The 24,210-nt window shown below is 41.4% G+C and overlaps 3 protein-coding genes across 12 annotated transcripts in view; 1 reads left to right on the top strand and 2 right to left on the bottom strand.

The window, feature by feature from the left end:
* LOC116693604 (transcription factor SOX-6) overlaps positions 1-7,701 on the bottom strand; it is a 113,845-nt gene extending 106,144 nt beyond the window's left edge. For 3 of the 6 annotated variants that reach the window (XM_032522664.1, XM_032522668.1, XM_032522667.1), the window contains exon 1: positions 7,344-7,701. The gene's annotated coding sequence lies outside the window, so the exon portion shown is untranslated. Of the gene's footprint in view, positions 1-5,790; positions 6,088-7,343 lie in introns of those variants that run through there. The other 3 variants (XM_032522669.1, XM_032522670.1, XM_032522665.1) reach the window with 2 other exon arrangements.
* Positions 7,702-9,445: 1,744 nt separating this feature from the next.
* On the top strand, positions 9,446-12,953 carry c8h11orf58 (chromosome 8 C11orf58 homolog). The gene is made up of 5 exons (XM_032522701.1): positions 9,446-9,676; positions 10,802-10,885; positions 11,066-11,126; positions 11,349-11,458; positions 12,338-12,953. Exons 1-5 carry the CDS (start codon positions 9,623-9,625, stop codon positions 12,542-12,544), a joined length of 516 nt encoding a protein of 171 aa, XP_032378592.1. The 5' UTR covers positions 9,446-9,622; the 3' UTR covers positions 12,545-12,953.
* Positions 12,954-15,079: 2,126 nt separating this feature from the next.
* LOC116693602 (pleckstrin homology domain-containing family A member 7) overlaps positions 15,080-24,210 on the bottom strand; it is a 140,853-nt gene continuing 131,722 nt past the window's right edge. For all 5 annotated transcript variants that reach the window (XM_032522654.1, XM_032522656.1, XM_032522655.1 and 2 more), the window contains 9 exons: positions 23,999-24,129; positions 23,652-23,846; positions 23,013-23,109; positions 22,275-22,372; positions 21,367-21,630; positions 17,675-17,848; positions 17,058-17,191; positions 16,655-16,788; positions 15,080-15,647 (listed from right to left, as the gene is read on the bottom strand). In XM_032522654.1, the coding sequence (XP_032378545.1) occupies positions 15,625-15,647; positions 16,655-16,788; positions 17,058-17,191; positions 17,675-17,848; positions 21,367-21,630; positions 22,275-22,372; positions 23,013-23,109; positions 23,652-23,846; positions 23,999-24,129 (1,250 nt within the window). In that variant the 3' untranslated portion in view covers positions 15,080-15,624. The remainder of the gene's footprint in view (positions 15,648-16,654; positions 16,789-17,057; positions 17,192-17,674; positions 17,849-21,366; positions 21,631-22,274; positions 22,373-23,012; positions 23,110-23,651; positions 23,847-23,998; positions 24,130-24,210) is intronic.

Genomic DNA, 24,210 nt, shown 5'->3' with positions numbered 1-24,210 from the left:
TGGGGTTTATGGTTCATAACAATTTGTTTTCTGAATCTCACAAAAGATGAGTAAATGTATCTTCAAACACTTTCCTCCAATTGTCAAAACATTCAGGCACTTATAGATGCAACCCCACCCATCTGGTTGTTAGGCAGGACAGAACAACCCAGGAGATATTTGCTAATGACACCCACTGTCCCATACTGGCTCCCTGCATTGTTAAGCATACAAAGGTTGTTATTGAAGTTGTGAGTCATCTTAGGACATTTACTTGGAATATAGTCTCACATTAACAGACCTTCTTTCACAGAGCTGTGGAGGAAGGCCTGCCTAGTCTACACAGCATTCCGGGATGGGAGGGGTGCTCTGGTTTATTGGCGTTTCTTTAAACCAATCACAATCGTCATGGGCGGTGCTAAGCAATGGACGGAGCAACGGTGCCCCTGCAAAATAGCCTCTGGAAGGAGCATGTTTTGGAGCATGTGTACGTTTAAAAGTTGTTTTAGTCGGGTGACCGGATAGCTCAGTTGGTAGAGCGGGCGCCCATATGTGGGGGGGTTACTCCTCGATGCAGCGGGCCAGGGTTCGACTCCGACCTGCGGCCCTTCACAGCATGTCTCTCTCCTGTTTCACGTCTTCTGCTGTCCTATCAAAATAAAGGCTGAAAATGCCCCAAAAAACAAAACTAAAAAAAACAACAGAAAACTTAGATTGGACAGACAGTCTGGCTAGATGTCTGGATTAACCCTGCAGAAACCTGAGGACCAGTTAACCATAGTCCTCATGAATGTCCTTAAAAACACAAAGAAAGAGGAAGGTAATGGACATCTGGTTGGAAATAAGGAACATCCGGCAAACATTTCCGGTGGCACCTGAACAATCCCGGAAATGAAACATCAATAATACCGACTACTTAAATGTAAATGTAAATTACTTACTACTTAGAATACTTAGAATATAGAATAGAGAATCATTTAGTAACAAAAACATTTGTGTAGAGTTAAGGAAAAAAAAACGGCAAACACATCTGTATTAGAAGACAGGAACAAAAAAAACAGGGGGAGACAGAAGTGGAAGGAGGAGAAAAAGACTAAAGCTCTACAAGCTCCTGGACAGACAGACATGTGACTCCTCTTTTCTGTAAAATCATCAGGAGCATTGTAATTGCCAAAGCATCTGCTGCTGTCCAAGGCCACATCCACTGACTGACAGATAAAGAGCCACTTGAGCACCGATGTCAGTCACCTGGTCACCCTATTATGGTCTTGTTTTTAAATACTAAAACTCTGCGATTTGATTGGCTGAAACCAAAAAGGCTGGCCACAACACTTATTATTTTGCCATTGAAGTCCACGTATTAGAATCAACTATGAAGGACATTTTTCCAGGACTCCTTTTAGTTCTGGCTGCTGCTCCTGGCGAAGCTGAGACGTCCGTCAAGTGCAACAGAGAAAGAAAAAAAAACAGTCTGAATTATGTCTTCTTCTTTTTTTCGATGATTCTGCTTTCTTAAAGGGAAATAATAAGTTACAATGATGAGATTTCCATGAGCAGCAATGAACAATAACTTGTCAGGTTAATCTATTTTGCAAGCAACATCCGAGAATCTAAAATCTTTTTTCTGTTAGGGGAAAATAATTTGTCTGAGGTCAACATGCAGCATTCAGATCGAGAAAATAATGTAAACATTTCGCAAACCAAGTACGTTCGATCTGAATTTTATTTTTTGTTTTAGACACAAAGCCTTCGTTTGACTTTTCAGCCTGGGTGTTGTTTTTTTCTCCATGAATGTTTACCTTTGGAAATGAAATAGTGCACAACTGTTTTTAATAAAGTAAGTCCTTGTTTGACCTTCTCTCCACTTCAGTCTTTGCACTCACTGGTCTCATACATAACTGGGTTCAGTTTTATGAAGCACCTTAACTCTTTGTTCCGCCACAAAAGACACTTTTTTATAGTATAATTTTGGTAAACTAATTTAAAACCATATGATTTCTGTGTCCTATTCTAAAAAGTGAACGTGTTTTTGGAACATCCATCTGAAAATGTTTACTGAGAGCTTGAAATACTTATCGACCAAATACAAAATAAAGTCATTTTGCTGCTCCTCATTTAGTTTTTCTATACAAGTCAAAAGTCAAAATGACCTCTCAGGATGCAGGAACAAGCCTCGACCAGACTTCCCAAAAGTACTTAAGCATTATTATGTCCATATATGACTAGCTGGTTTTGTTCAGCGCATTCCAGGAATTATTTCACGTTACTTCATTTACGGCGTTCCCACATTTGCAGAGATGATTTTCAACAACCCAGAGAGACGGCGGCCCTGTGTGATGTGCTGCTGGAGAGTGTCATGGTGAGTTTTTCCACTTGAGAAAAAGTGAGAGAGCCGAGAGAATGATGCTGCAGTTTGCCATGCCAAGTTGTTCACAAATGGCAAAGCAAGCAGGAAAACAGGAGAAAAAAAAAGCAACATTCATAGCTGATAATCACAATCTGAGAAAGAAGTGACTTCAGTTCAGTGTGGATTTACATAAGCCACCCCTTGTTATTTTCTCTCTAGGCGGGATGCCAGGTTTGTGACTGTGTTAACACTGCAGCAGTCATTTGTCAAAGCCTCTTGTTTAAACCGTAGATTTATAATGTTAGTCAATCCTTTGCAGGTACATAATAGCCATTGTCCATGCTGCAGTTGTCAGACAACGGTGACGCGCACCCTGATGCCTAAAGAAATGAAAGCCAGAGAGAGAAAAGAGCCGAAGAAGAGGATGAACTTTGTGAACTTGAGCCGCTCTGTGGATCAGAACGCCCAAAAATATGAGCTGCCCTGAACATGACGAGAACACGGCCAGGACGCTGAACAAAGATGTCGCCTAAATGCTGTGTGTTAAGATGTGAAATGAAGAGGAAGGAAGAGCGAGTGTGTGTCTGTGTGGAGGGAATGCCATTGTCATTAGGGGCTCGTACAGTATGTCAGGTAAGGTCTTATTCAGAGTTTTGAAATTGGATGGTGGGAAGCAGGTGCTGGAGGATCAGCGGCAGAGAGGAAAGGTTAGCCCCGCTATTGAAAGAGACGAGAGAGGAGAATAAACATGGGCCCTCGTTATTCTCCGCTCTGGGGGGAAAATGAGGAAGCTGTTTCCAAGGTTATGCGGTGGTGGAGAGCAGAGCAGGGATCCACAGAGAAGTATGCCCACCCAGCAGGGCACACACACTTACACACTTACACACACACACACAACAAATACATACATGAAGGTGCGTAGATACACATGACAAGGACACATCACAAGACAAACCGAGAAATTCTTTTGTATCATACACGCCTAACTGTGCACAAGGGCAAGCATGTGAGGGTAGTCTTATGCACACACACGTACACACATATACACACACCTAAGCTTGGATTGTGGTCGACAAACGTATGGGCATCTGCCAGCATGTATCAAGTCCTCTCCGGGGCCTCAACCTTTCTTTTTCAGCAACAACACTGCAATTTGGGTGTGCCGTTGAGCCAGAGATAAGTATAGGTTGGCTAATATGCACTTAGGACCCAGGGAGAAATACTTAGGATTAAATGTTTAATTTGTGTTTGTACAACGCATGTCCAATTTAGGGGCTGGTGTCTTTTTCAAAGAACCTAACAACAAATAATTAGGACTCCAAAATGATGGAGCAACGTTTTTTTCCCCGATGAAGGTGAATAAGATCTTCAAAAAAAGCAAACATTGAAATTTGCAGCACCATGGTCAGATGGAAGATGGGCGTGCAGCTCAATAAAACAACAGTAAAGCTAAAGGGTTTAGACATGACGACGCATCCTAAAATTGTAATTAGCTATGACGTCTTTGGCATATCAGGGTGTTGTCGATGTCTTGTACATGGCAAACTCGCAGTCGCAATCTATAAAAATTCAGAGCATTCCTCCACCTCCTCTCTTCAATCTCTTCATCTCACCCTCTCTCCCAGCCGTCAAATCTCTTTCTTTTTAGTCTCTCCAGCTGCTTGTGCCATCTCTCTGCCACTTGAGAGTCCCTCTGGGCCCCAACAGAGGAAAAGGCCTCCCAGAATCCACCAAATAGATGTGACATATTAGAAAAACGACTCAGCAATGTATGGATTTCTAAATACAAGAATTAGATCCCGAGGTTGGCTTTGCATCACGTTAGCAGCGAGGTGTACATTTATAGGGCTTATTATTGAAGCAAAGAAAAAGAAATTGATATTTTCAGAGTGGAATATTTAATAAATGATAGTGATTTGGAATAACAGTTAAACTGTGCTGATGCTAGACAAGAACACTTTGTGTGTGTGTGTGTGTGTGTGTGTGTGTGTGTGTGTGTGTGTGTGTGTGTGTGTGTGTGTGTGTGTGTGAGAGAGAGAGAGAGAGAGGGAAAATTGCATTGTCTACATCAAATAAAAATCTGAAAATTAAATTAAAAAACTTTTTCTGAGAGGCAACAGGCCCAAAAATTAACCGAGCACATGATAAAAAAAAAAATGTATCTATTATTCACAGACTGTAACCTGATATTTTACCAAATGAAACAATTTTCATCTTGTAAATTATGTATATTATATCACAGACGGGGAATCATTCAAATGTGCCACAGAAACGAGGGGGCCTTTTACGCACGGTTCATGATGGAGATGTCATGTTGCTGACAGGCTCCACTGGACCACACAGTGACCGGCCGCTGTGTTCAGTCTGGTCCGCCAGTTGTCAGCGCGGAGCCCCACAGAAGAAGAAAGGGAAAAAGAAAAGAAAAAAAACTGCAGGTCTCCCTCAGACAGCGGAGAGAGCTTAACCGTGCAGCCCAGGACAATATGTGCTGAATTGGCAGCCTATATATAAGTCTGCCATTTGGACACTCTAATGCCACTTTACCTTATGAGGGAACTTCAACCCGCAGCACCTGCTCAAAACAAAATGCCATAGGAGATCAACTTCGGCGACCCCCCCTCCGCTCGGATTGTTTTTCAGACAGACACTCTCACTTACAAGAGAGGGGGGTTGCTGCTCTATAAATTGTTCTGCCGGGGTCCAAACAATTACACAACTTGTTGGAAATTGTGATTTACTGCAGGCGGGTGTGGGCAGGTCCAAATTGGCAACCTGAGGCTCTGTCAAGCCGGGCAATTATAACTCTGAATTGAGGAGTGATTAGATGTGCAAACAAACACGTGGATGCGTTAAACAATTAGAGCTGATGCTGGGAAATTGCGCAAAACTCCGACTATGACAAGCGGTTGAGATAAAGCTTCACGAATCTCAGAAACAATGGCGCGTTTCCTTTTCAGCAGTTTTTCAGACTCGTTTTTTTTTTTTTTTGTCAAGCATGTGTGATCTGTTTCTCTAAAAGCTCCTTATCAGCATGCGAGCAGCGGCTTATCTGAGAGGTGTAGTGTGGCTCTAAATACGGGGGAACACCCTGAAGGGACTCTATCAGTCTTTTCCAGGCCGTTGTCGTGCGCCTTGTCCTCCTGTACCCTCTGTCACATCCTCACCGTGAACTCGGGGCAAATTAACTCTCACACATGCAGGAGACAGACCCGGCTGACTGTCCGAGCTGCAGACTCTTCACTCCGGACAAAAAGTCCCTGCATGCATGGCTCAAGTTTACACCCGCAAAGTTATAGATTCAGACATAACCAGCGCTGTCACTCTATTAGGCTGCACAAGTGGCAAGTGGAATTGACATTTTTTTTGCACCCGTTAACACACGCACGGTCCAAACTTGTAACGATCTAACATAAAGAAAGACAATGATCGCATTGGAAATAAAAGGGGGAAAAAAAGAAACTCACAGATTAATTTCTCAACTCTCTCGGCGTGCTGGGATACTGTCCTGTTCTTCCTCGGTATTGTCTCCCAATGAATCTGTGTTAGGGCTCCGAGTCTATTTTAATTTATGACTCACGCATTCTTCTAGGGTCAGACGCCTGTGACCTCCGGGAGAGAAAGTTAACTTTGGCCCTAAAGACTTCCCACTTTTTCTCCCCATCCAGAGTATATTTCTCTCTATTATATTCCAGTACATGTGCAGGAAACACAAGGCACAACCGATCCGAAATGTGCGTCTGTAGAGGTGCCGTGGAGCCGGGGACGCGCACAGCCAGTCCGGCAGAGCGTTCACGATTGTGGACAGAAGGCTACCGCTGTGTGGCCGAAGAGGAAACTACTGAAAGTATCATCCCTCAGACTCCAGTGGGTCTGAATGGGATGATTTAGGAGTCCTCGGATTTCATGAAACTAAATTACAAAAGTGCTTAAAAAAAAAAATCAAACTTCAGTAGCTCTTAAGAAGTTTAATTTGTTACAAGCGATTTTGTGCAAAGCTTTTTTTTTTGCGCATGGTGCTTCAGAGACTCTTTTTTAAATGTCTCTTAATGTGTTTTGAGCCTATAGAACCATGTTCTGGTGCTCCAGAACCGCAGAACCATTTCTGTTAATAGCATGCAAGACAGCAGGGCTGGAGTGGACAGTGCGTAAACTCAAGTTGGAGCCTCTACCTTTCTTGCAAAATAGAGTTAGAGAATCTTTTATGGCTGAAATTAAGCTTGAATATTTAATTTTGGAGCTAACACCTTACAGCTACTCGGAAAAAAAAAAGATAGAGATGCATTGATTAACGTGTTTGGAAGTCATACACTTTTGTTTTTTTCTGTGAGGTTTGTATGAGCACAGATTTGATGTTATAGATTTATTTCGTCATCGCCAGCTCTGAGATGAGTCTCAGTGGATGACAGGGGAGCAGAGTGACAACCATCTGACAACCTCACGGTTCTGGTGGGCTTTTTATAAGCTCAATATTGGATATTACAAGAGAAACCCAATATTTCTAACAATCTGTATTCGTGTCACAGAGTAAAACTAAACGACATAACAATAACATTATAATTGACATTCAACTTGTAATAGTGGTTATTATAATTGGTTATTGTTTTATCATGAACTTTGTCAATTTAATGTTTCATAATAATAACAATAATAAATTGATCTTGATTTTTTTTTTTAGAATTGGTGTCATTTTTAATAAGTTATAAGAATAGTGTGGGTGTTTTTCCACGACACCTTAATACGAAATATTAAAAAAATAAAAAAATAAAAAAATAAAATAAAAGAAATAAAAATAAAGTAAGAAGTATTCTGTGAGGTAGTTTTTGGAGGTTATGTAGGGTCGAGCGAGTCTAATCACGGCTCAACTTCAGGTTTAAAGACTGTGATGCAGAAAGTGAATGTGCTGCTGTCATCGCTGTTTGTTGTGAGGCAGAGATAAGCACCGTGCGCACAGACGTTCAAAACAAGCAGCCCAGAGAGCACGAGCCGGTCCACGCTGACGCAACAGGACTTCTCTTACCTGGAGTCACTTATTCGGCATTCGCTGCGTGTTCCTGGTTTATCTGGAGGATTGTTACGGGGCGATGGTAAAGAGTTTCAGCGTTGAGACTAAAACAAGAGCAGTCAGTTCAAACAGCCTTCCAATCCCGTGCGTAAAGTCACCATCGCTGGAGCGTGTCTGGGACTTTGGTAACTCCTCTGTTTGTGCTCCGTGGAGGATCACAAAGTAGAAGAAAACACCTGGGCGTCGTCGTCAGAAGTGAGAATGTGGAAGATCTTTAAAAAAAAAAAAGTTTTTGAAGTTATTTCCCGTCCGGCACTATGTGGAGGTTAAGTGAGAGTGTGGGGCAGTGTCGGGTAAAGAGGCAGAGGCAGGATAACCCCTCCTCTCTCTCTCTCTCTCTCTCTCCTTCGCTCTCCCTCACTCTCGCTCAGTCTGTCGGTCTCCGTGTGTCTCTGTCTCACTTTCTTCAAGTGTTTTGTTCATGAATGTAAACCAGTTTACATTTGATTAGGTTCCCCTATTCCTTATTTTAACTTCTCCGCTCATCTGTCTCCCTTTCGCTTTAGGTTACATGCACGCGCGTCTGTGTGTGTGTGTGTGTGTGTGTGTGTGTGTGTGTGTGTGTGTGTGTGTGTGTGTGTGTGTCTGTGCGTGCGTGCGTGCGCGTAGCCTACTGATCACCTGCTTTTGGCGACCACTTTGAACACAAATTGAATAAATTAAATGAAATACTTTTATTGCTCTTATTTGACTGTGGCCATATTTTTCGTATTTGTGGACAGTTTAAGCAACAAGGCCAAATGTAAAATATTTTACATATGTAATTGGGAAACGTCTCACTAGTGGTCGTTTATCATTTGAAAAACAACAACAACAACACATGTTGGGAATACAATTTAAGATCAAGTCTGTGATGGAGAAAGAGCCTAAATCTCCTCTTTTTTGAAAATGTCCTGACGCGTCTCAGCTGAAGGACACCTGATATTGTAAAGTCTTAAAAGTTGGATTGTTCTTCACTTTGCTCAGGAAAAAAAAAGTCAGTTTACTAAACAATGAATGTAGGTGTCTGGGCTCACCTTTATTAAGGATATAAAACGTGTTTATCTTATTAAATGGGATTACAAGCCCCCAAAACGTCTCCTTTAATATCTCGATGATGGTGTGGTGCAGAAATGTAATGTTAGTGTCCTGTCGGACGTGTGAGCGCCTCTGGGCTGTTTCTTTATCACTCTTACGCCACCTTTTGGTGGTTTGAATGCAGGTCACCCAATAAAGGGGTTCCTTTTACACTGTGCATGTCCATGACCCTTCAAAGTGACAGCTTTTGGAAATAGATAAATTAAATTAAATGAGAATAGGCTGTAGAAAGGCAACACATCCAGCCGCAGGAGCTGATTTAATTATACTCCAAATTGAAATGATGGTGCCATGCAGGCTATTGGATCCGCCTCTGAGATATGATATCGGAATTCCAGCATGAGAAGATCCTCAGTTGAGGTATTTAGTTGCAATACTGTGCAGTCTTCTAACACCAAACTCAATCCAGCCTTTTGAGAAAACACATGGATAGTTCCATCACAAACATCTTTAATTGCTTCAGAGATGGTCATTGTGTTTAAAATCACAGATGATTAAATTCCCTGTTGCCCCCTTATAAATGCCTCTTGACGTTTACAAGGACAGTCAAACATTGGCCAAATTAAGATTTGTATTAGGCCAATTGTCTTTCTTTTTTTTTAAATATAGCCTTCTTGCTGAACGACACAAGGACATCTCTAACGTACTAAAACGCCTGACTCCTGTTAACAAAAAAACCCCACATATATAATCCCCTTGTTTGTACTTTGCTAGAATTAGTTTACCTGTTTTCCTTCCACACTTCTAAGGACATCTCTGTACGTTGACGTCGTGATGTGATCACAATTTTTTTATTGTGTTGGCCTCATTGTGGAAACCTGCAGATTTTGCCTGGATCCAGCCAAATCTAAATGTATCTTATCTATTAATTCAATACTAGCTACTCTCGTTCAATCTGCTATATAATTACGTTAGTGGCAGGCAGTCTCGCTAACTGATTTTCTCGCTTAGTGCATTTGATTAACCAGTTATCTGTTTGAAGTGTGTAGTAACACAATCCACCGGTGACTGGCAGCAAAGAGCTGCCGTAACCGACGGCGACATAAACGAAGAAGAAGAAACCGGAAGTGGCGACACGGAGGATTGTTGACAAATCCAGCTAGCCTTTGCTAGGTGGTATGGTATTCTGTTGACTTTTACTAAAGCTTTCGTTCAAAATGACTTCTCCAGAGAACAGGCATGGATCAAAACGACCAGCGTCTCCAAGTGACGTGAGTAAATTAAGAAAAACTGGGCATAAACCGTAGTAGGTAAAAGCTATAGCATGCCTAGCTAGCTAGACGAGGTTAGCATCAAGTTAGCATGTTTGCTAACGCTATTATTGGAAAGCTGCATCGTGAAACGTGAACACGTTTTTGTTTGCAGTCGGGCGAAGTTTACTCACCTTTGTAGGTGGAGTTGAAACTTTATCGGATAAAACGTATCATGCAATGTGCTATTTATGTATCAAATGGGATTTAGGTAAACGGGGCCTGGGTAAATATGTAGGATGCTTTGACAATGTTTTGTTGAAAATAGGATGTCTCCTGACTGGAGGTGTTTTACCCGGCGAGGGGGTTAACGTTACTGACAGCAGTATCTTCTTTTTAATTGACCACTAACGTTTTTATTCTCAACTGTAAATAAATTGCAAATGGTGGGCAGCGGCACTAATATGTAAAAAAGAACAACAATGTTAATAGGTATGCTATAGTAAAAATGAAATCCTCCGTAATGCTTTGTTGAGTGGGTCCTTTGACATTTCCAGAATAGAAAACCTGCCTGACCCCCCCCCTTTTTTTTTTCTTTAACTACTCTGTGTTGGAATTATCTAATTATAAATATATCTTTGTGTGGCTACATTATGCCAGAATTTTTGGAACACAAGCTGTTGTGTATGTTTTCTCTCTCAGAACACCGCGTGCATAACTCCAATGAATCACGTTATGTGGCCCTAAGTAGTCAGTTATGTGATTTAGGTTGTTATTTTATGAACTTTTAAGGTTTTCTTTATCCTCTCATATTTACAATCCTGTATGCGTGCATATGCTATACTTAGACAAAAGGCTCACTCCAACACTGATTCATCAAATTCATCAAACGTACCTCCGAGACTGCAGGAATGATTCCTCTGGCTTCAAAGGTGCCACTCATTCCACCCGATTTGTCTGAGCCTTCAGAGGGGAAAGAAACAGCTGGCACTGTTGGTTAGAAAACAGCCGCTAGAAGTGCTTTGTAAAAACAGTCATTCTGTAAATTATGTGATTATTGTCATCCGTACCATCATGTTATGTATTTAATGGAAGTCTGATCTTGAGTGCATGAATCCACACGATAACAATGTTTTTCTTCGACAGGATGGGCCAACCCAGTGGGCATCAGCTGACCTGGGAAGCAATGAAAGGAAGCAAAAGTTTTTACGTTTGATGGGTGCTAGTAAGGTTTGTTTTGTTTCACTTGTTGTCATTTCACTGTACTTTCAGTTCACTTCATTATAGGCCTGTAGTGCATATCTCAAAGATAAAAGACAACATGTATGCCTTGTTTAGCTTAGCATTGTCACTCTATAACCTTTAGAAAAGTTCAAACTGATATAAAATGGGATTGTTTCTGTTTTCCAGAAAGAACCCACCGGACGCCTCGTCATTGGCGACCACAAGTCGACATCCCACTTCCGCAGTGGTAAGCGTCTTTATTTAGCATTTGTAAATTGCTTATTTGTTCTGCTAATTTAAGACTTGTCCAAACTACAGTTCCTTTGCCACTTACCCATGCTGCCTCATCTTTATGCCCAATGCAATTAACCTGGTTCCCCCGCAACGCATCCGCCACTCAGATCTATCCATGCATGGATAGGCCTGAAATGGCTGGGTGTGCCTGCTGTGACTGGTGTCTCCTCTGCAGGGCAGGAAGATAGGCAGATGAACGAGCAGCTAGAGATGCAGTACCAGCAGAGCATGGACGGGAAGCTGTCAGGTCGGAACCGGAGACACTGTGGCCTGGGCTTCAGCGAGGTGAGGGGGTCATTCAGGGCCAGAAGAGGGGCCAGCAACAGCGAGATTTTCGAAATACATTTAAAATCAGCTCTTTGATTTATTTAGCCAGATATGAAACTAACTTTCTATGCCTCCTTACTTTTTATGAGAAACTGTGTGTATATATATATATATATATATATATATATATATATATATATATATATATATATATATATATTGCATTACTAGTAATCACAATTTACAATTCCAATAAATACTGTAATGCAAAGTAAGATCATTCATGCAGAATGTCATACACAAAGACAGTTAAACTAAAAAGATAGAAACCATTTTAAAAATAGAAGGTAGTTTAAGGATGTAACCAGAAGGTGGTCTCCTTCTAGACTAGATGATCTGAGAGGGTCCAGAGAGGTTCACATGGTGCAAGACAGTAATAGGGATGATGAGGATGTAGCCAAAGTATTAAATTCTTCCTTCAATGCCACTTCTTAGTTTTCTTTGTGCCTCACCCAGTTAGAGGCAACACACTCTTCTTGTCTTTTGTGTTGTCTTTAAAATGTTGAGCTGTGTTTGCAGAGCAGGGTGTAGCTGGCAAAATACACAAAAACACTGTTGTTGTTTCTTATGTTAGTACTACTCAAACAAAAAGGCAAACTCCTGCCAACACTGAACAAATTCTCAAGGTGACATCACTTTCTCTTTTAATTTCATAGTCGCTTCTCAAAGACTTTATAATGGTCAAATTCACCAAGATCACTACCAAAATGTAACTGTCCTTTAGCCCAATGCTGAAATATTCACCAAAATCCAGGGACAGTTGTTTACACTTTAGGTTTTTAACATAAAAAAAAAAAAATCATCTTCAAAAATCATCTTTTTGTTCCTGACCCACAGCCTGAGCCAGAGTTGTTGCCCTCCCCACCAGTGGACAGTCAGACAAAAGCAACAGAGCCAGAGGAGTCAACCAGTGAAGAGGAACCCGCAAACACGCAGGACGAAGACAGCGATCCCAGCCCAAAGGAGCAGACCTCAGACCAGTACGAGGCCAGCTCAGACAGTAGTGAGGACGAACGCAACACGGCTGCAAAACGGCCTTTGTGAAGTCAGCGTAGGGCTGACGGGATGTGTAGGGAGGTACACGTTTTTGTAATCTCAAATTTGTAAATTTTGACATTATTTGTTTACTGTAGGCGATCACCCATCATCGTAGTCCTTTTTACTGTGTAGAAATGGGTTCTCTACTCATGTATTCATCATTGGGCGACATCCTGGAGTGGATCAACGTTGTCAAAGAATTATGTCTGCAGGCTAATACGCCAGCTTTTGGTTCAGTGGTGGTTTATCAAATTGAGATAGTCTTATTTTTATTTTGTTCAAAACATTTTAACAGTCACTGCATTTGCCACAAATTGTGTTGGAGGAAACAGGATTGCTTGCCATTCAGCATGATCGGTATACACATTGTACATTTTCTTGTTTGAAAACCAATAAAAGAAAGTGTCAGTTTACCGTGTGCTGTTCACATCACTAAAACTACAGTGGCACGCAGCCGAAGGAGGTGGTTTCTATGCAAGACTGCATTATTAATCCTTGTAGATACATGAATGTAAATCAGAATCAGAAATACTTTATTTATCCCCAAAGGGAAACTGTGTTGCAGTTGCACAAATAGTAGAAATATAAATATAAGGAGTGTGGATATGTACAGTATTTACATAGTTAAAGGAATGTTATAAATACATGTTTTGTGCAGGTAAGCTCTCAACCTAAGAAGCAAATGTAGATCACACGGTCCAGATTTATTTAAACATTTAGTCTCTGAAGTCAGCATTGACACTGGTAATAAGTTCAAAACACGTTTTTTTAGTCAATCAGGTTTGTTATCGGTTCTGAGAGGGAACTTCTTTTTGTTCAGAGAGAATGCAAACTGCCTAGACAATTATTATAAATCAAATGGGGTAAATCAAGGTAAAAATCATCAGATGTAAAGAAGCCTTCATTGGATATTGTTTATTGGAAACTGTACATTGATATGATACGATGGTTGTCAGTGATGGTCATTAAGGGCTGAGAAAATCAGACGGCAAATACAGTGTTGACATGCCTTCACCTTTTTCCATTTTATGTTGCGGCCTTATGCTAAATTTTCCCTTATTTTACACACAAAACTGAGATGTCACATTGACATAGGTATTAAGACCCTTTGCTATTAAACGTGTGCTGCGTTCAGGTCACTTGGGAATATCAAGGACCGCCCCTGTGATTACATTGTTTTTTCAAATGCCAGTGTTCACACATGGTTGGGATGCGTGGCGTTCTTCTTCTGTTATATTGACAATTGGCATTACAACTTGTTGCATGACTGCCACTAACTGTTGGGCGTAGCCTAGTGTGGGAAAACACGGAGGCCACAATAACAAAGATTTGCTGCTGTTTTTTTATCCGAGTATACAAACAGCACATCCACATGTGTTTGTGTTATCTGCAGGACAACCAACGGGAACACGGATAAGGTGTTTTATTATACAGAGGCCTATTTATGAATAGTTTGAAACATGGTATGTCTGTGTATGTCTCTTGGCAGAGGCTATAACTAATTTATTGTCATTGAAAGATGTTCAGTGAACCATAGTCGCCTACATCAAATGTCAGTTGTCACCAACTGGGAAACTCGGTTAGCAAAATCTAGTCCGAATTTCCCACCTCTGATTCCCACAGGAAGTAACGTGAATGGTGAAGTTTTCACTCGGAAAAATGTTTTTCCGATGTCCATGAACGCGCCAGCGACATTTAGCTCTGGTCCCTCCCACTTGTGATTAATTTAATTAATTGGACATGACTTGGAATGGCACACCTGTCACCTGCACACAGCTGCCAGTTTACATCAGAGCAACTATCTGCTGCTCAAAGACAGGATTGCGTCAAGACACAGCCCTGGGGAGGAGAACCTGAACTGTCTGCAGACATCCGAGCTGACAGCGCTTCGGAGGATCTGCAGAGAAGAATGGCAGAAAAACATCCACAAATCCAGGTGTGCAAATCTTGTCGCAGTGTAAAGCTTGTGTGTTCTGACAGGACTTGGTGCATTCAGATGGCCCTCGTTAAACTCATGGTGCATTCACTTTCACCTTGTAGACTCTGAGAAACTAAAGTAGCCTTCTGTCATCTAGTGGCTCCTTTTGTGGAATTGCCCTTACTGCTGGAACGTAAATCGAAAGGGCAAATCAAATGGATTTGAAGGTTGGTGACACTTCTATAAAACCTACATGGAATAAATCAAGGTTGGGGAAAATGCTAATTATGCAAACATTGTGGTGAAACTAAACTGATTTTAGATGGCCTTGTTTCAAACATGCTATTCATCAATATCAACTAAGTGTATCTTTTGCTAGTTTTGTAGCAGAACTCTTCCTGATGAGTTAAATGTGTATTTGGTAAAAACCTTAATGAAAAAGTAGCTTGTATGTTATTTTCCATTATTCTGAAAGGCTGCATTCTCCTCTGCCTGTAGAAATATAGTCATCACGTAGCTAGCTGTTTCCACTTAGCTAGCACTATTCAAATGAGTAAAATGAATGGCATTGGATCATTCTGATGTGTTTTCCATTCATTAAGCTCATGACCAATGATTTTATTGTGTATAATGTATGGTGATGTGATTATATATTAAACACAATTGACCTTCAAGGATGGACACCAAGTAACTAACTTAACACATTTATTTTCTCTAAGTACTTTAACATTTAATTGTTAATCATACTTTCTAATGCATTTTAGTAGATTGCCAGAACAATGATTATGTAGAAAATAGCCAGTAAAAGTTGAACAAGCATGTCAAGCCAAACAATGTAATAAATAAAAGGACTCGTGTCAAACATTCCTACTGTGTTTAAGTATGTTGGCATTGGCTTTCATTTCAATATTTTATTCACTCATTAAAATACAAACTACTACGAAACAGCTAATGGCAGATTAAAAAAGAAGCAATTCACTCGTGTTATAAATTATTGTTGCTTAATTGTGGTGGGTAAGTGCTGATGCATGAAAGTGATTCCATATCTAAACTTCAAATAAGTGTTATAAAAATGTTTTTTCGTTACAAATAAATCAGTTAGTTGAAAAATCGATTAGATCCTTTCCCTTTTTAAAAAACATTCAGTATCGCGGGTGGTTCCTGTGGGTCAGTGTTCTGCTGATGCTTTGGCTGAGGAGAAAACACAGTGAAGACATCAGTAGTTGTTGTCAGGTGCAAACTTATTTAATTTGCATCAGAGTTGATTTCATAGGTTTCCAGTAGATTTCACAAGCAAAAACTGCTCAAGAGAAAATGTTTAAAGTTGCAAAATCGGACACCTGGAAAACTGTCTCAAATATTATTTACAAAAACTAATTTAAAACGTGTTTGATTCATGTGATCTATACTGCTGTGAAATACTAGAAGCAGCACAAACCACTTTGCGTTTGGGTCTGTAATAATTATATCAAGTCACTTTTTTTCTTTTCTTTCTCCTTCATGAACACACGACTCACCCCGACGCCACTTGCAAATAGAAAGCGTCCACATTACACCCAAAACAAATAAACCAACACTGCACACAGGTGTTTCAGAGACTTGTAACAAATGGGGAAGAAACTCCCAAGACGTTCAAAGGGCAAATATATTATTATTCAATTATTTTTTTATATTTTCAACTCATTAGCTTTTTTTGTTCTTACAGATTAATTTATGTTCCAAACTCAGATTATGTACATGTGACCAGAAGAAAACCTGAACTTTTTAAAAAATGTTACTTTATTTTTTATAATCACTCTTTAAATTACTAGCAGATTTTTAGGGGTTACAGTCCTCTTTGTCAACAATCTCTGCAAATTCCTGAACAAAACAGCATGTAGTGACACATACAATCCAATGAAATGGCAGGTACCTGGAGCAGATAAGCTCACAGACACTGCAGCCACTCAGTTCCTGCACACCAGGGACAAATCCCATGTTGCCTGTCTGAGACAGCAATCTCACAGTGTCTGTCTGTCTGGAGGTTCACAGGACAATTCTACAAAGAGGCTGTTTTAGGTAGTCACTGATAGCTTTTAGGGTGAAGGTTAGCATTCATTGGAGTATAAATGCTTAGAGAAAGCCTTCACTGTGATGGTTGATGCTTAGTTTGAGGGCTAGGGGATGCATTATGTTAAGTAAGGTGTGAGCACACTAACCTGCGACCAGTTTGCTCTTGCGCGAGGCCTCGGAGGCCAGTGCGTGGGACACGTTCATGATCCTCTCCTGCTGCTGTAGAGCCGAGTCCAGCTCGCCGAAGTCCAGAGGTGCAGATGGCTGTATGTTCTGATAACTGTTAAAAAGACACACACTATAAACCAGGGCATTCATGAACAGCACACTAACATGCAATACCATTTAGGCCTTCATTTCCACCTGGGATGCAGTAGATATGTACTACACTATACCCATGGCAGACATTTGAACTCGCTGTTATATGTCAGTGCATTTGTCTCTATGAGCAGAAACAGAATATTTAACTTCAAACATCTTCCCTTTGCACACTAACACCAAACACGGGAACAGTATTAACTCCAGTCCCATTATTTGAGTGCGGTCTACCTAGATTTGGCCAGCAGGTTCTTGATGCGCTCGGCCCTGCGGGAGCGTTCCTCCAGCTCCTCTGGACTCGGAGGCTCATCGGGCTCAGACTCGACGTAGCGCTCTGGGATGGGAACCTTTTGCGGTTTGGACAGCTGTAATGTTGGACAGACGGCTAGTCAGTCTGCTGATTTACAAAATTGATGCAAGTCTGTTTAAATTCCCGTGTTCGGAGATGCAGGCCTCGTCAAACAGACAGAGGGGCTGAGGGTGGATTTCCCCCTTCAGTCTGATCATTCTTATGTACTGTACATCTTTTTTTAATGTTAAAATACAATGAAATACATGCAATACATCAAATATACTTGGGCAACCAATTTCATAAAGAGCTAAATATTCTATCCATCCATTATGTAATCACAAGATCTAAAAAACAGGACTGGAAGAAGGGAGAATAATGCACACATCCACCCATTCATTCATGTTATGAAAGATCCTGGACGGTGTCCAAGAGAGACTGATTTAACCCGATGGGGGAGAACAGTGGAGCGGTGAGAGGATCCCTATCGTTGTGTGTCCTCACTGAACCGCCTGTCGCTGCCCTGCCACTCGCGTGTTCCATGACTGATGTTGTCTACCTCTCGGCTGATGTCCAGGCCGAAGTCGAGAGGCTCCACGTCCACCTCTCGTATGCGTGTGGCTGTATGCGTCACCCACTCATCTGATTGGATCCTCCTCCTCTCTTTCACTTGATTCCACCCTTCATCGCTCTGACCCTCTGCAGCAAGTCGCTCCTCCCGACAGTCAAACACCTAGAAACAGCAGAGTCACGGTTACAGCCAGCCTGACTGCTGGGTAAAACAGATTTGCTGCCATCATTGAAGTCTCAAGTAAAAGTTAAAGTAAGTATAAATTCATCACAAAACCTCAGTGTTTTAGGACATGTGTACAAGTTGTTGGATGTTTAATATTATTAGGAAAATTGATTATGAGTCATTGATATTATTGCCACAAATTAACCAGATTTTTAAGTAGACATTATCCCCCCCACCAGTGTCTAATATCCAGGGAAATGTGTGTAAAATATCTATATAGCTTATAGCACCAAGTGTCAACATTAGATCTTCATCAGCCTATGTAGCTGAAGCCTTTAAAGCTTTGCACTTTTGAAGAGCAAAAACTATTTGATTAATCAGCTATTCAACTGAAATTAAATCCTTTCAAAAATGTACAAGTTCAGCTTTTCAAATCTGAATACTTTGAATATTGGTTGTCCTCTGTCTTCTATGATAATAAATGGAACATCTTTGGTTGTTGGCTCAGCTTAAACAATCAATTTGAAGAAATCTGAGACAAATTTCCAGAGCAAAAGATTGACAAAATAACCCAGAGTGCCGATAAACAGATATTCACCATAGTTGCAGCCCTGTATTTTTATAGATCAGTAAAAGTTAACAAAAAGGGTTTACACTCTTCAATAAAGTGAACGAAAAGACAAAGCCACATGGAACCGTGGCAGGAAGAGCACAGGAGGGTAGTGAGGATCTCTTTATGGGGAAAGGCTAAACTAGCATTGGCAATAGCACAGTTGTAAAATGAAAGGGGGGTGTCTCCACATAGGTTACCGAGGTAATTTCTACAATATATATTGGTGTATAAAAATGTGTAATGTCTCTGCAGTGAGGCGTGCCTCAGCTAGAGGGAGGCAAACACTGAACTGAAAGGGAGACAACTAGGAATTTTAACATGTCTGTGCAACCAGGACTAATTATAGCAAGAAGTTTAGTCCAGGCATTTGAAATGATCATTTTTAGTGTCATTGCCACAGAGGAGACCCAGACTGATAATCAGGCTGTTTCTGGAAGCTGTAATTACACACACATACCACATCCTTCTATCTTGTACACCAGCACTTTTGCATCTACAAAAATACTTATTTGACTCTTGGTCTTGTGTGTGTGTGTGTGTGTGTGTGTGTGTGTGTGTGTGTGTGTGTGTGTGTGTGTGTGTGTGCGTGCGCGTGTTACTTGTGAGTAATCATCCAAGGAGAATCAAAGCCATGCATGCATCCTTCCCACTCCAGTAGCCTGCAGCGCGGTCTGATCTGTCGGCGTGTTCACATGCTCTGGGAAACACTGCATCCCATGCTTTGTTGTGCTCAGGAGAACCAATCACACACAAAAGGATAGAGAGAACGAAAACCATGCAGAGACAGATTCATCAAAACCCCACGACAGATTAGGAAGAACACTGCCAGGAGGAGGTTGAGAAGCAAGAAACTCTTTATTGTCGAGTGCAAATCTCTACACGATAGAAAAGAAAAGGGAAGAGCTGTGCGTCGCTTCTCAATAACACAGAATTAGGTAGTGATTAGCAGTTCACTTCTCTAAGTTATCTATTATATTTCTACTCTTCAACTGAGCAACGTCCTATAAGTCTTTTCACTTTGATCTGATATAATGTACCGAGCTGTGGAAGGATAAAAGCAATGGGGCAGAAAAGCTTTCAAGATCAATACTTGTCAGAAAAACAAGGAGTGGACAGCCACGCCATAGAGAATTACAACTGTATGACAAGCACACAGATCTGTCGGTCTGATGAAACAATAGATTTGAGGAACTCACCTTGGTATCTGGGAATTTTTGTTATTTTTCACTATTTTCAGATAAAAAATTGACACATTGAAAGCTTTTTAACACAAGACGCCCAATATAGCCACTCTACTGTCCTTACTTTCCACACAAACTTCCCCATGACAACGTTGTCCGCTCCTTGTTGATACACTTTTTAAAAAAAATCTTTTTCTTGCTTTTCAGCCCTGTTGCTTGAACCTATCCTGTATATTTATGATGCATAAATCAGCACAGTATAGGCCACTTAAAAGTCCTCAGATATGAGCACAGATTCTTTCCCCAACTTGAATTGTGGCAATGCAATCAACCACTGTCAAATGTTAAAATAATTGTAATCTGCACAAGAAAAAAGCCTATATTAATGAGGATGTTAATTCAAATATAAAATGGTGTAAACATGTTCTATGCTGGTGGAGTAGAGAAAATAAAATCTGCTCTGGCGTTTATGGTTATATGCACTGCAAAGAGAGACGTCCTAGCAGAGGATTACAGACTGTGTATTGCTCACTGTTACAGGGGAATTTGAATTCAATGATTTATGGGAAATGTAGTCTGAATAGGCAGATCTCACAGAAGTCTAGTTAGGAGTGTGTTAGTCTGTAATCATAATTGCAATCTGGTACTGCGTCATGTTATCTTAATGGAAGACTTTGACATTTTGAATTAGTCACTGTATCACTTTATCCACCTAGGCATGTTAGCATTGTTAGCATTCCATACTGAAACCAGGGGCAAAACTAGATTTAGTTTAAATGTCAAAGTATTCCTTTAGGGGTTGAAACAAGCAGTGTCCCACCAGGTTTCCCGTCTGAATTCTGCTGTTACACAGACAAAGCCACCTTAAAGCTAGCTCTCACTTCGTTTTTATGATTCTGAAGTGGAGACGCATGCTTTAAAGAAACCATTAATTGTAATGTTGATTAAGGAGGTAAATTTGGGACAAAGGCAAAAACATTGTCAGCAAAACAAGGCACTTGGATTTCATTTAAAGAAAAGAAAAAAGCTGGGAGGTGTGAGCATGATTTGTGCCACTAGCATTGCATCTTTCTTCATTTCATCAACCTGAATTCTTTTTCCAACATCCCCCCCCCCTCCCTCCCTCCTCTATATGCTCTATATACCAAATTTCTACAAAATATAACTGTACAACTGTATACTGAAAATATCCCTCAGTAAATAAATAAAAGTGTACAAGTACACGGTATGTAGATGTACATAAATGGGCTCTTCTCTCTACTTTCTGGTGATAAAAAAAAACAGAGAAAGGAAGGCAGAGTGATGCCTTCCATTCCCTCCTTTTCTCAGTGGATTTACATTCACAATTGTGTCAGTGAGGTCCCACCAGGGGGCAGTGGTAATAAGGGTCACCTTAACCCCTGAACCTTTAAAAATATAAACAGGGAGTAACTGTACCAGTCCATAAGCTAGCCCAGTATTCCCTTAATTGCCTTTGCTCATTTTGTCTCCCGTTGTTCTTAAAGCATTAACCAAGCTAGCTAGCCAGCCATAGTCAGTCCTGCCCTATAGCTTGTTAGTGCTAAAGTCAACAACCACTGGTTACACAAGGCAGAGAGTGTGTTAGCATTCCTGCTAGGTTATTGTGTGGCTGGGGGCTGGAGGGGGGCGTAGCAGCAGTGGTGGTGAAGGTGAGGCTCCCTGTGTCTACTGCCGCTGCGCGGGGGTGGGGGGTAACGTACGGAGACCGGAGGATCTGAGGAGCTGGAGGGCAGTCTGGAGGAGGACGAGGAGCGCTGGGTGGTGACGGTGGAGGTGGAGTGGCCCGCGCAGGAGCGTTCGCCCTGGCTGAGGTTCCTCTTGCGCTCGCGAACTAGCGCCTTCTGGTGGCGCTTCATCCGCTCCAGCTGCTCCTCCGCAGTCATTCGCCCTCGGGGCTGGCTGCTCGGGAGCTGCAGGGCTTCCGTAGGTGAGGACAGACGCTCCAAGGCACTCTTGGGTCTCTCCTGGTGAGAAAGGGAAGGAAGAAATATAAAGGGAGAATTGGAACGAGGGCAGGATGGAAATGAGAGAGCGGATGGATGCTCAGTGAGGGACAGAGAGTTCAGAACAGAACAAGTGATGAAAAAGCAGACAGAAAGTAAAAGGAGAATGAAAGACAATGGAATATGGACAGTGAAATGGTGTAGTGAAAGACAAGTTTATACAAAATGATGAAAAATAAAAGTAATAATGAAAGGGACAGATTTTAAACTCCATACAGTCCAACAAATTGGCATATTTACCTGGAAACAAATACAAAGACTTAACTGTAACACAAACTACCACACAAAGTCTACAACTTGCATATCAAATGCTACCTGTACCTAATATTTGTTCTGCATATTTAAAAAGATATTTTAACTGAGGCTAACACACCTAACTAACATGCTATACAGCAAGTTGTGGGTATTGTCTACAACACTGGTGCACATGAGGAAGTTGTCCCTAGGGTTGAATGTTATTCAGGAGCTTTCAGTGTGGTCGAGCCTCACATTTAAAACCCTAGACTTGCCATTAAACGATTAACACAAAATTCCAAACAACAGCCACACTGAGATACACTGGATTTCTCCAGCTGATATCTGCAGATGTTGTTCCTTTGACCCACCTTGGCTGCGGCGCTCCCGGGGCCTCTCCTTAGGGTGACGTAGGACGCGATGGAAATGGAGTTGGACTGGTTCAGTCGAGAGGAGGGGCCTGGCAGACCTAAATGAGAACAACAAGACGAGAACCAGCAAAAGTTTGATTTCATTTGCAAAGTGAAAAAAGCAGTTAGGTGAAACAATGAAAACACAATGACCGAAAAAAAGAAACAAAATCTCGATAAAAGGGAAAAAAATATTGAATGAATTTAAGGTGAGGCAAAAAGTTTTATTATGCAATAATTCAACACTGGTCAGGCCCTCCGGGACCGTGCCAATTCACACAAATTCAACCAATCACCGTGACTTTAGTGTGAATTTTGACCAATCACCACAACTTTTTCGCAAATTTGACCAATAACCGGAGTTTCAACAAATCCAAACAGTCCCACGTGCCAGACTTTGTGTCTTGACTTTTGTATGAACCTGAATCTTCCAGTTGAAAGAGATTGGATTTCTAATGAAAATGTGTCTTTCCGAAAACAAATCCACTTGTCTATGAATATATTCATCAATTTAATCAAAGGTTGCTTAGTATTTTTTTTTCCTGAAGTTAAAAAATATGAAACTTAGAAATAACAACCTAGTATGCAAGAGTGATGGTTGGTAAGCATGCTCTGCTGGGAAACCACTAGCCATATAAATGCTCTGCTAAAGGTCTGTATTTTCTGTTAAATGTATTGTACGTGTCACTGGTCAGATACCTTTGCTCTGGAAATACTGGTAGTCAGCGTCTGACCCGGTGCCGTGTTGGCTCAGTCCTGGCAGCTCTGGCTCACTCAGGTACGACCGCAAGTCAGTCTGAAGGCAGAAAAGGTTGGACAGAAACAGTGTGTAGACGGTTGGCTGGTTTTTGGTGTTCTGGGTGATTCTGTTGAAGTCTGGCTTTCAAATGTAAATGGACTGTATTTATTTAGCGCTGTTCTAGTCTTAACGACCACTAAAAGCACTTTTACATAGTACAGGAACCAATCTCCATTCACACACTGTGGCCGAGGCTGCCGTACAAGGTGCCACCTGCTCACCAGATAAACACTCACACACATTTACAGTCCAGTGCGCAGCATCACAAGGGCTTTAATGGCTGTCTGATTTCATGTATCTATTTTTAACTTTGTGTTCTTGTGTCTTTTATTTATTGTATTTCATTTTATTGTAAAACACAGATTTTCTCTCTGTGAAAAGTGCTACGTAAATAAACTTTTCTTGCTTACTTAAAACAATTTAGAGAACATCTCAGTTTGAAATGAAACATTAAAATCCCCCAAACTGCATTTACAAGTCTTCATTCCCACAAAGACAACAGTAAGGAGATGGGTTTTGGGAATTAAAGGACAGCATACCTTACTGTCTCCATTGACAACATACTGCCCGCCCTCCCTGTCCCTCTTCCTCTCATCTGATTGGCGTTTCAGCCCACGCACTGACGTGTGGCGGATGACCGAGGCCTCTTTGGGGAGGGGCGGCACCACAGGGGGCGTCTCCTCGTAGTCGTAGAGACGAGGCAGCGGTGGCCTGGGTGGGGCGGTGTCCTCTGCCTGGACAGCAACCAGGCACATAAGGATTTAATATCATAGGAGTAGAACTTTTGAACACAATCAGACTAAATCAATGAATAATTTCATAACATGAAGAACACTCTGCTCTGTATGAGTAGTGTAGTATTTCTAGGCAGAAGGGTAACACTCACCCACTTTGGCACGGTGCTGTGAGGCAAAGTATGGGAGAGGATGCTGGGGATGGAGCTGCGAGGTGGCGGCTGGACCTCCATGCTATGAGAAGGCACTGCCGGGTCTGACATCGAAGGCACTAATTTCCTCTCTGGTGGGGGGTGTGAGCACACAGAGAAATCAAGGTTCAGCTTATAAATGTAAGCAGTTTATAAATGTATTCAGTCAGAAG

The sequence above is a fragment of the Etheostoma spectabile genome, chromosome 8 (assembly GCF_008692095.1).
Source record: "Etheostoma spectabile isolate EspeVRDwgs_2016 chromosome 8, UIUC_Espe_1.0, whole genome shotgun sequence".
Lineage (NCBI taxonomy): Eukaryota > Metazoa > Chordata > Actinopteri > Perciformes > Percidae > Etheostoma > Etheostoma spectabile.
This window is presented reverse-complemented; position numbering and strand designations above follow the sequence as displayed.

What these genes read in the sequence shown, in the direction of transcription:
- c8h11orf58 (XM_032522701.1), top strand. Translation starts at nt 9,623, where the DNA reads ATGACTTCTCCAGAGAACAGGCATGGATCAAAACGACCAGCGTCTCCA. An exon ending in GACCAGCGTCTCCAAGTGAC is followed by an intron (nt 9,677 to 10,801) that starts GTGAGTAAATTA and finishes TTTCTTCGACAG; the next exon opens with GATGGGCCAACCCAGTGGGC. An exon ending in GACATCCCACTTCCGCAGTG is followed by an intron (nt 11,127 to 11,348) that starts GTAAGCGTCTTT and finishes TCTCCTCTGCAG; the next exon opens with GGCAGGAAGATAGGCAGATG.